Raw genomic sequence first — 12139 nt, 5'->3', positions numbered from 1 at the left:
AGTTGTATTTTGATACCTTGACAAAGAACATCTAGGAAAGAATATAAGAAAGCAAACCCTTTTTCATAGCATCAGTAAGAATAAATAAGGGATGAAATATCTATACACTGAAAAATAACCCAGATGAGTGAAAAGGTATTCTGTGGTCCTGAGCTGGAAGAACTAATTGTTAAATGTCTATGCTACACAAAGTGATTTCCAGGTTTATTTTACTCCTACTAAAATGATAACATTGGCCTGAAGAAAGAGTACAGTGGTTAAGAGCACCTGTTGCCCTTGCAGAGAACTTGGGGTCAGTTCCCAGGACCCATAGTGTGGCTCACAACCATCAATCACTCTAGTTCCAGAGGACTCAAGATCCTCTTCTGACTTCTGTGGGCTCCTGTATGCCTGTGATACATATACATACACTCAGGAATCTACACATGCAACTAAACAGTTAAATATAAAGATATGATGTCAATTTGTATAAAATATATAAATTCTAAATTCTAAAATTTGTATAGGATAAACACTGGAATTGCCTAAGTTTTCAGTACCTTTAAGGCAAATCCTTTATTCAAGTTTTCTAATTCTTTGTTAGATATAGGTAATATACATTTTCCTTATGAGTAATATATAACCGATTTAAGCAGAGTCTGTTCATGATAAATATCCATTTCTTAAAGGGATATAATAATGTCTGTCCTTAAAGTAAAAGATTTGTGTTTTCTCTCTCTCCTCTCTCTCCTCTCTCTCCTCTCTCTCTCTCTCTCTCTCTCTCTCTCTCTCTCTCTCTCTCTCTCTCTCTGTGTGTGTATGTGTATGTGTGTTTACAAGCAGAGTGTATGTCTCTAAATTCATCTTTGATTCTGTGTGCTTAAAGGTATCTTAGTTGATTGTAACTTTAAACAATACAATAAAAGGCCCATATTATTGATCACTACACTAATGGAACATTAGCTTAAGTTAAAGAGAGGACACTTTCTCTATCTTTGGTCAGTACTTTGGGCACAGAGCAGCTGGACAAACCCCACCAGAAACAAAGTCTTCTGAGTTTTCCCAAGCATTAACCACCCTCACATTTTTCTATGTCATTTGTTTTGTGGTAGCATTTTCTTCCAATAATAACCTGGATTTTTATCCAAAAGTATGATTCTTAAGGGATTCTAATATGAATTAATAACAATTTTAGGGATATTAAAAACAATATATGTGCTTTTATTTCCATTGATGTGGTTTCATTCTTACTGTCTAATTCTACAAATATGTTTCTGTTTTAGTATTAATCCCTTTCCTTTGATAGATGGAATTTTCTTAGTTCCTCCTTAGTATGTGCCTTTTATGATATAATTCTATTTATATTCTTTTATAAACTATACATGCTCATTTAATTTATGATTAATTATTTTATATGACATCTGGAGTTACTGAGTACCAATGCTATTTCATTAAAATGCTAAAAAATGCAAATGCAGTGCCTTCATACCTAACAAGCAATAGTATTCTGTGGCTACGATGAAACACCATGACCTTATAAAATGCTTATATAAGGAAGCATTTCATGGAGGGCTGGCTTACAAAAGTCCCCATACACTTGCACAGTCTCAACACTGTTATTTACAAGTTCTGAGATTCAAGACACTCTCTTACCTACAACCCCCTGTAAAATCAAAAGCAAAAAGGAAAGCAGGTACACTCATCACACAGTACCAGGGCATATACATTACCATTCCAAAAGGGAGGAAGGTGAGGAGATGCTGGACCACAGGCAGTAGGACCACCTCCAACTCTGTATCTCTACTCCTGATGCAAAGCTGTCTCTATCTGATCCAAAGATGGTTGTTTTCTGCTCTCCCTCCCTCTCTCTCCCTCTCTCTCTCCCTCTCTCTCCTCCCTCCCCCCGCCCCCCGCCTCATTCCACACCCGGTCTGCAGCTCTCCTTGTCAAGTTACCCAATCCCAATGGTTGTGACACTTCCAGCATCTTAGAGACTCCAAAGCAACCTAGGCTTCACCTTCACAGCTTCACACAATTGCCTCTCTGAGCCTCCACTCAGGGACTCCCCTGCCACACACCTGGCCTCAATGGCTTTCCTTAAAATACAATGGTGGAAGATTGTATAACTCCTTTCCCTTATCTTTCTTGATTCTAATTCCAGAACCACATGGACAAAGCTGCTAAGTTCACCTGGTCCCCTCCTTGAATTACACTCACACATGCTTTCAGTTATTGTTTAGGCCTGTGAAATCCCTCAGACATTTACCTTTCTCCTGTCACAGTATTATCTGGGTGGGGTCTTGCCCTGAGGTACCCACTCCCTTTATTCTAAGTAGCATCAAGCTTTTCTTCAAATGTGTCTTCTCCTTGAGTACAAGACTGCATTTCCTGGTGCTCTTTTTATTAAACCATACATTCCATAGTTCTCTCTGTCCTGCTTGCTGTTTTATTGTCTATGAGCACGAGGGTGATCACTAATTACCACACAACACAATCAATACAAGGCTGTCTTGAAACCTTTCCCAAAACTCTTCAATTTAGGCTCAGGCAGATGTTTTAGGACAATGGCAAAAGGAGTCACGTTCTTTTCCAAAATTATCACAAGAATGATCTCTAGGTCGGCTACTGATATTCTTTCCCTCTAAACCCTCTTGAGTTGAGCCACCACAGTCTACATCAGCCTCAACACCACTCGCTTCCATGCTACTAGTAGGATGGCCAATTAAGCCCACTTAAAGTATTCAACTGATTTCCTAGTTCAAAGTTCCAGATCTTCCATGTTCCTCCAGCCAACAGCAGGGTCAGACCTGTCACTGCAATGCCCCACCCAGTCCTTGCTAATAACTTCTGTCTTAGTGAATTTTCTCTTGTTATGACAAAACACCATGACCATGGAATTTACAAAAAAAAAAAAAATTCACTTGGAGATTTGCTTATGGCTTTAGAGGGTTAGTCCTTGATGCTCATGGTAAGAAACAGACATGCACTGCACTGGAGCAGTAGCTGAGAGCTTCTTGATCCACAGCCAGTAGGCAAAAAGCCTGGGCCTGGCATGGGCTTTTGAAACCTCAGTGCCCACTCCAGTTGACATACCTCCTCCCACAAAGCCATACCTCCTAATCCTTCTAATGCTCAAACAGTTCCACTCCCTGGTGACTAAGCATTCAAATACATGATCCTATGGAAGCCATTCTTACTCAACTCACCACAGAATCCCATTATGAAATTATCTAGAAATGTTTTTTCCACCTATAAAGTGACAGTTTTTAATCAAGAGAATCATAGCTTTTATATTTTAAACCATATGCTAAATTGTACAGATACTCCTGTATCTATATCTAATGCTGGCATCGTTACTTTAATATATAAAATATAACTGCAGTACATGTGGAAGAAACTAATTCACCAAGGATCTGTGGTAATCAAGTTCTGAAGCAGGGTGCGCTTATCCCCACTTGAACACAAATTTGGCCTTCCTTGAGCCTAGATCCTCTTGTTTGTGGACTCTTGTGGGAATCCTGGTTTGTTTCTTTGTTTGTTTAATTATGAGTGTGCATGTTCATCTGCATGCACATGTGGGGGTAGTGTGCAGGTATTCATGCATCTTCATGGCTGCGCATGTGGAAGCCTGGTGTCAACCAGCAGTGTCATTCCTTAGGGTCCATTCCTCAGGTACCATCCATTTGGTTTTTTGTTATTTGATGCTGGGCCTTTCACTGGTCCATGTCTCACTGATTTGCATACACGGTGGGAAAGCCAGCTATGATTTTTCCCTGCCCCTCTGGGATTACAAGTATATCTCTCTGCACTGGGATGCCAAGTGGCTCTGCCACCACCCCTGGCTTTTCTGCATGAGTTCAGGCCCTCATGCTTGCAGAGCATACACTTCACCAACTTAGCCATCTCCTCAGCTCTCAGGAATTCCACTTCTTCATTTGAAATATTCATTGAAAGGCACTAAGGATAAGAACTAGAAAATATCATCCTGAGTGAGGTAACTCAGACCCAAAGAACATGCATGGTATGTACTCACTAATAAGTGGATATTGGCAAAAAAAAAAAAAAAAAAAAAAGTACAGAATATCCAAGATACAGTCCACAGAACTCAAAAAGGTAAACAAGCTGAAGGGCCCAAGTGAGGACACCTCAGAAGGAGAAGAAAACAATCACAAGTGGAAAGAGAGGGAGGGACCTGGGAGGGAAAATGGAGAGGGAGGGGACCTGATCTGGTATTGGGTGAGGGAAAAGGACTGAAGCCCTGAAGGCCAGCAGAAAGAATGGAAACAGCAACCTCAGGAGGTAGGAGGTTGGGGAACCCTCCAGAATGCACCAGAGACCTGGGAGGTGAGAGACTCTCAGGACTCAAAGGGAGGGACTTTAGATGAAATGCCCAACAGTAGGGAGAGGGAACTTATAGAGCCCTCCTCCAGCAGGAAGATAGATCATCAAGTTAGGGAGGGGATTGCCATCCCACAAAACTCTGACCCATAATTGTTCCTGTCTGAAAGATCTGCAGGGTTGGAAATGTAGAGGAGCTTGAGGAAAAGAAGGTCCAGTGACAGGCCCAAAGTAGGATCCAGCTCAAGGGGAGGTCCCAAGGCCTGACACTGTTACCGAGGCAGTGGAGAGCTCAGAAAAAGGGACCTAGCATGACTGCCCTCCAAAAGACCCAACAAGCAGCTGAAAGAGTCAGATGCAGATATTTGCACCCAACCAATGGACAGAAGCTGCTGACCCGTGTGGTTAAATTAAGGGAAAGCTGGAAGAAGCTGAGGAGGCAGGTGACCCTGTAGAAGGACCAGCAATCTCAATTAACCTGCACTCCCCCAACTCCCCCCATTCCCGAGATCTTTCAAACACTGGACCACCAACTAGGCAGTATACACCAGCTGATAAGAGGCTCCCAACACATATACAGCAGAGGACTGCTGATCTGGGTTCAGTCAGAGAAGATGCACCTAACCCTCAAGAGACTGGAGGCCCCAGAGAGTTTAGAGGTTTGGTTGGGTGGGAAGTAGGGACATCCTCATGGAGACAGGGAGTCAGGAAGGAGGTATGGGATGTGGAACAGTCAGAGGGTGGACCAGGGTGGGGGGGGCGATAAAATCTGGAGTGTAAATGAATAAATAAACAAATAAATAAATGATAAGAAAGAAAGAAAGAAAGAAAGAAAGAAAGAAAGAAAGAAAGAAAGAAAGAAAGAAAGAAAGAAAGAAAGGAAGGAAGGAAGGAAAGGAAGGAAAGGAAGGAAAGGAAGGAAAGGAAGGAAAGGAAGGAAAGGAAGGAAAGGAAGGAAAGGAAGGAAAGGAAGGAAAGGAAGGAAGGAAGGAAGGAAGGAAGGAAGGAAGGAAGGAAGGAAGGAAGGAAGGGAAGAAAGAAAGAAAGAAAGAAAGAAAGAAAGAAAGAAAGAAAGAAAGAAAGAAAGAAAGAAAGAAAGAAAGAAAGAAGAAGGGAAAGGGAAGGGAAAGGGGAGGGAAAAGGGAGGGAAAAAGGGGGAGGGAAAAAGGGGGAGGAAAAGAGAGGGAAAGGGGAAAAGGGGGGAAATGGTGAAAGGGGGAAAGGGGGGAAGAAGAAGGGGAAGAAGAAGGAGGGGAAAGGGGGGAAGAAGAGGGGTGAGGAGAAGAAAGGGGGAGGAAAAGGGGGGAGGAAAATGGGGGAGGGAAGCGGGAGGGAAGCAGGAAGGGAAAAGGGAAGGAAAGGGAAGGGAAAAGAAGGGGAAGGGAAAGGGAAAGGGAAAAAAGGAAAGGGAAAGGGAAAAGGGAAGGGAAAGGGAAAAGGGAAGGAAAGGGAAAAGGAAAGGGGAAGGAAGGGAAAGGGGAAAGGGAAGAGGATGAGGGAAGGGAAGGGGAAGAGAAGGGGGAAAGGGAAGGGAAGGGGGAAAGGGAAGGGAAAGAGAAGGGGAAAAGGGAAGAGAAGGGAAGGGAAGGGGAAAGGGGAAGAGAGGGGAAGGGAAGAGAAGAGAAATGGAAGAGAATGGAAAGGAAGGAAAAGGAAAGGAAAAGGGAAGGGAAGGAAAGGGGAAGGAAAAGGAAGGAAAGGGAAGGGAGAGGAGGAGAAAGGGGAAGGGGAGGGGAAAATGGAAGGGGAGGGAAGGGAAGCGGAGGGGGAAAGGGAAGGGGAAAAGGAAAGGGGGAAGGGAAAAGGGAAGGGGAAGGGAGAAGGGAAGGGGGAAGGGAGAAGGGAAAAGGGAGAAAGGGGGAAGGGAAAAGGAAGAAAGGGAGAAGGAAAAAGGGAGAAAGGGGGAAGGGAGAAAAGGGTAAAGGGGAAAAAAGGAAAAGGGGGGAAAAGGGAAAGGGGAAAAAGGGTGAGGGGAAAAAGGGAAAGGGGGATAAAAGCAGAAAGGGGGAAAAGGGGAAAGGGGAAAAAAGGGAAAAGGGGGAAAAGGGAAAAGGGGGAAAGGGAAAAGGGGGAAAAGGGAAAACAGGGAAAAAGGGGAAAGGGGGGAAAAGGGAAAAGGGGGAAAAGGGAAAAAAAGGGGGGAAAGGGAAAAGGGGGAAAAGGGAGAAAGGGGGAAAGGGAAAAAAGGGGAAAAGGGAAAGGGGGAAAGGGAAAGGAGGAAAGGGAAAGAGGGGAAAAGGGAAAGAGGGGAAAAGGGAAAGAGGAAAAAGGGAAAGAGGGAAAAGGGGAAAGAGGAAAAAGGGAAAGAGGGAAAAAGGGAAAAAGAGGGAAAGAGGGAAAAAGAGGGAAAGAGGGAAAAAGAGGGAAAGAGGGAAAAAGAGGGAAAGAGGGAAAAGGGAAAAAGGGGAAAGGGAAAAAGGAGAGGAGAGGGAGAGGGGGAGGGGGAGGGGGAGAAGGGAGAGGGGGAGAGGAGAGAGGAGAGGGGAAAAGGAAAAGGGAAAAGGAAAAAAGGGGAAAAGGAAAAAAGGGAAAGGGAAAAAGGGGAAAAGGGAAATGGTAAAAAGGGAAAGGGAAAAGGGGGGAAAGGGAAAAACGGGAAAGGGAAAAGGGGGGGAAAGGGGGAAAAAGGGAAAAAAGGGGAAAGGAGAAAAGGGAGAAAGGGAAGAGAGGGAAAGGGAAGGGGGAAGGGAAGGGGGAAAGGGAAAAGAAAGGGAAGGGAAAAGAAGGGGAAGGGAAAAGAAGGGGAATGGAAAGGGCAAAAGGGCGAAAGGGAAAAGGAAAAAAGGAAGGGAGGGAGGGAGGGAGGCAGGCAGGGAGGGAGGGAAGGAGGGAGGGAGGGAGGAAAAGGAATGAAGGGATTATCTAACTTAAAAAATAAAAGGCCCAGTTTTTTTGCTGATATTCTAATAAGTTTTAGATGTCTGAGGGTACAACCCCCTACACACACACACACACACACACACACACACCGTGAGACTAGTTAGAGGCTGTTGCAGCGAAATGAGAGTGAGTTAGAACAGGACAGCAACAAAAAGAGAGTGGATTCTGAAGTTATTAAAAATATGATCTTTCTAAGTAATTTTAATTTATTAACAGATTGGAAGAAGAATATAAGAAAATAACTTTCATGATGTTTACTTATTTAACTGGCAGTGCCTTCAGCTACACTAGCCTTGATGTTGCAACCTTGGTAGCACATGATTCATTTGCTTGGTGACTTAGAGAGTTGGAGATGTATGGTGCCTTCTGAAGGAAGGTATCGAATACCATAATCTATTATTGTTATTGTAAATCTTCAGAAAGAATCAAAGGTATACAAAGCAGGCAAAGGCAATTGTCATCAAGTCCGATGCTTTGATTCCACAGGACTCATGTATACTATAGCATAAACACACACCCTTCTACATGCACACACATACACATACCCTTCTACATACATACAGAGAGGAGAGAGAGAGAGAGAGAGAGGAGAGAGAGAGAGGAGCAGAATAGAAGAAAGAACAATAATTCAAATTACGATGCATCCTGAATATATTATTCATCTAGCTTTATGTTTTCAAATATTAAACCTCACTTATTTAATTTTTCAAAACTAGTATTTCTCAAGTCTAAATGTGTCCATTTATTTCCTTTCAGAAGGGAACTCTTTAGATATAGATGTAGGCTTATAAACATTTCACTTAAAAATACACACACACTGAGCAGTACAGTCAAAACGTATTTGCAAGCAGCAATGGATCATTCTTAGTAAGCAGCAACTCCTGGGAGGAGCACAAATGTGTGAGCAGCTTACAGAATTCGATTTATAAGGTAGATGCTCCCAAAGCCAATAAACCTTATGGCAGGACAAGAGGGTTTTCTCTGATGAAGTAACTGGAGTAGCTGGTGACCAATGAAAAGGATTTCTGATGTGCTGTAAACTTAGACTGAGAAGATACTGGTTGTACTGTGTCACATCCCAATAATCTGACAGTGACCTTTTCTTCAACCCAACTGCCAATGACTCACTCTCTTGATGTTAATCCAGAGAGGGCTGAGCAGTTAAAGCTCCAACTGCCCTTCCAGATGAAGGTTCCCAGAACCCATGTCAGGAGGTACCTGGCCAGCTGTAACTCCAGTTCCAGAGGATCTGATGTTCTCTTCTGCACCCTGAGCATACAGGCCAATATATACACATAAGTTAAAAAGCAAGCCTTTCCAAAATTTCTTTAGTCCTTCACTTGAATGGAAAGACTTCACTGTTAAGCTTTACTTCTTTAGCTGTGAAGAGAAGTGGGCATTTTTCCAACACTCAGCCAAGAACTGTACCTGACCTCTTTTCCCCTTGGACAGCTCAGAATCATTTCATTTTGAAGAGTTTGTTCACACCACCAGCACCCAGTGTTCTCACGGGCTTTAATAAGGACTCTCACCTCCCATCCTTTTATCTTTGTCTCGTTTAGGAATTACTTAGAACTTGTTGCAAAATCTATTGAAGACTGGATCACACAGGAAGAAGCAAAGTACCAGGAAGCCAAAATGGCTGAGGAACTCAACAGGATCAGGATTGAGTTGGAACTGAAAGCCACTGTCAAAACTTCTGCTAGCAAAATTCCTGGCCCCAAAAGATCTAAAAGTAAGTAGCCAGTGCATTTATTCATAGAGCGATAGGCATTCCCCTATTTTAATTTCAAACCCAAATAGTCCAAGATTAAAAGGTTGCCCACAAATGCCTGTGAGTCTTCACTTTCTCTAATAAATAGAACAGCTGCCTTCGAAATGTGATGACATTGTACCTGAGTCGGACACAGGAATGTTTGTCACTGTCCCATCTCCTATGAGCTCTGAGAGATTTAATCTGTTATACAGATTAGAGACAAAGAGTTAGGGAATGCCAACATCCATGCTGATAGAATCTGTGGGTTCCGTCAAATATATTTACTGGCAGCGTGAGAAGTCAAGTCAGAGTTAGTGGGTCTCAAGAGGATAATTGTAGATTCCAAAAGCAAGACTAAATCAAGTCTTCTTCAAGCAGCAAATAAGTATACAAATACCTCCTGGAAGTAGGAATCCAGGAGGAAGTAGGAAATGTTTGCCAGAGGTCTACGGCATGTACTTGACCAGATCGTGGATAAGTATACATCTTTGATTTTGTTCATCTCTAGGTCTTGACTAGTTTCTAGAACTTTGGGCACATAAAGGAAGAGAAAAGAGGGTAACAAAGAGCAAGGTCATTTTTAAGGAAGGCAATAAAGAAGTGAAATATAGAGTGCATCTAGAAAGTATAGACATTTCACAGTCCATAGAAAAGCATCTCTTTCTGCTAGCACTAATATTTACGATAGCTAAAGGTGAAAGTGACATCTTATAGTGAGATCAAGATATGAAACTTCTCAAAAATCTGCAGCCTCTTTTTGTTACTAGAATAGTTTGTATATGTCCTGACTCTAAAGCAAAACATAAACCACTCTAATAAGGGATCCTTTGGTATCCAGAGAAACGGTTATATTATCAGTAGTTGAGCTTCCTCCTATGGGAGCCCAAGTCTTCACTAAATGCTTAGAGTAATGAGAGGGACAATGTAAGAAATGAAAGAAAGGTGGTAGGGGAAATGCTTATCACTTTTTAGATACAACGCTACTGAGCAAACCAAAACCTCAATATCTAGGATATAAACTGCTTATTTTAGTGGGGAATGTACCTGGCAGGTACTGAACCAAGTCTATTCCTGTCAGGAAAGATATTATAATGTTTAAAAGACAGAAAGACGGCAATGGCAAGAGACGGGTCTCAATATGGGATGGGGCATTCGGTGAGTTCCTGTGATTCTGGGGTACTAAACTAAGATTAACTGAAAATTTCAGGGAGAGGGATTCAAACAACATGTCAACACAGGGTGAATGTGTTGTGAGATGCCATCACCAAAGGCTCAGCTCTACTCAGGTATAGCTGTGGAGATGCAAGGGGGTGTTTAGGAATTTTAACAAGGACCTGAACCTGAGAGCCTTTGAGGTTGCCTCTAGCCCAGAGGCTTAGTCCTCCTGTGATTGCTAAAAAGTTTGATTTCCTTCACTTATAGCTAACAAAGTATCCAGCAAAACAGAGCTATCAGACCAAGAAAAAGATAAAGAAAAGGAAAAAGACAAGATCCCCTTCGTATTAGAAGGCTCTCTCAAGGTAATCCAAGACAAATGTCACCTATCAATCACAAGGCCATAATTACCTTGTGACTGAGAGTGTGTTCTAGTCACGGGACATGATCATTTTAGCTAAAACCTCAGAGTTGACTGAAGCCTCAGTGAAAAACCCTGTGTCTTCACAGCTTTGCCATGTGACAAGTCTTGGGGTGGGGGGAATTTATATCTTATTATTTTTGCCTAACCACACCCCAGGGCAGTGAGTGATTGACTCATGGTAGTTTACTCTTTACCTTTGTTGAAAATGCTTCATTTTTTTTTCACATATTTTTATTTGAACTTCAAGTTATAAAAATAGTAAGTGCTTCTGTGACCATTCAAGATTCTTTTCCTGCACTATCCCTGCAGTTCCTGGGATAAGAAGTGTCAAAGTTTGATAGGTTCCAATTCACACAAACACACATGCACAAATGTACAGAGGTGTTCTGTTTTTTCATGTTCATGGGTCTGTCCTTGTTTGTCACCCTCCTAGAATGTGGATTCATTCAATGATGTTGAACCTTCCAAACTGTGTGGTTTAGAAACTTTTATGGATTTTTCATTATCCAAGTACAATCAATTATTAAATCCATCTGCAGCTCCTCTCTCATCCTTGAAGGCTGTGGAGAGGGGAAAGGGAAGGCTGAAGGTTCCCAGCTTCTAACCTGGGTTTGATCTTTCTGGTAAGCAGCGTCTACCCCATTCTGAAACCATCTAAGGGTTTGCCAAGAGTTGCCTCATTAGAACAAAAGACAGTCCTATCACTCATGGAATTCCAGGGGATTTGAGAGCTCTGTGCCAGGACTCAGGAATGAAGACCAAATATCTGGTTCTTATTATATCATAATATTACAGTTTCTATTAAAGTCAGTTGTTACTTATCTGAAAATGGCTTTATTTTGCCCCTATTCATTAAGCATAGTTTTATATTTATACAATTTTTAGTTGAGTTTCTCATTTCCTCATAGGACTCTCAAGACATCAATCTCTCTCTTCTCTGCTAACATCACAGATGTTAATAAATTGTCACATTTTACATGATTTGTAGACAGTTTATCTTTTCTTTTTAGCTGCTTTGAAAACATTCTGTGACCATCTGGTAAGCATTTAGCAGTTGCTCTCTAGAAAAATGAAAGGTACACATAGGTACACAAATAATGTTTCAGAAAATGGATAGATGGTAAACTTAGTATGTAATCTGTAAATGATAACGAATCTTATAGTAATCTTCATTGCAAAGTCCACTTAGCAAATAATACTTCCATATGCTTTCACTGATTTTTGGTATGTTATTGTGTCCTTTGGTTACAGTTGACAAACAAGTATAATTCCACCACTAGTATTAATAATTTGATCAATATTTTCTTTTATGTTAATGAGGCAAAAGCAAAATTAAAAAGGGGTGTATCCCATTTATTTGTCAATAATGAGCAATTTGGCTGAGTCAAGAAGGAGACCCTGAATGCTGAAAGGAGAGTTTCTCATCTTTACGTACAGTGTAGTGGAGTAGTTACATGCACTTGAGCTGAATCGTTATTTCTAACATTCTGTCCATTGATTTTTTTTTTTTTAGCACAGTTAATCAGTGGTCAACCAGTCTTCTAGATGTAGCACTGGCTAATGTTTGTTGTGTAAATATCCCAACAAAAGGTGATTTCAAGCTGCCA

The 12139-nt window shown here is 41.8% G+C and overlaps 1 protein-coding gene across 1 annotated transcript in view; it reads left to right on the top strand.

Moving 5' to 3' along the window:
• The window catches only part of Spag17 (sperm associated antigen 17), a 268834-nt gene that overhangs the window by 168088 nt on the left and 88607 nt on the right, over positions 1 to 12139 (top strand). The window contains exons 19-20 of the mRNA XM_021157134.2: positions 8760 to 8932; positions 10376 to 10473. Coding sequence (XP_021012793.1) covers positions 8760 to 8932; positions 10376 to 10473 — 271 coding nt within the window. The remainder of the gene's footprint in view (positions 1 to 8759; positions 8933 to 10375; positions 10474 to 12139) is intronic.

This window comes from Mus caroli, unplaced genomic scaffold (genome assembly GCF_978045245.1).
Source record: "Mus caroli unplaced genomic scaffold, Mus_caroli_1 scaffold_3, whole genome shotgun sequence".
NCBI classification, from domain to species: domain Eukaryota; kingdom Metazoa; phylum Chordata; class Mammalia; order Rodentia; family Muridae; genus Mus; species Mus caroli.
The sequence above is the reverse complement of the archived record's forward strand: the minus strand, read 5'-3'. Positions and strand labels throughout refer to the sequence as shown.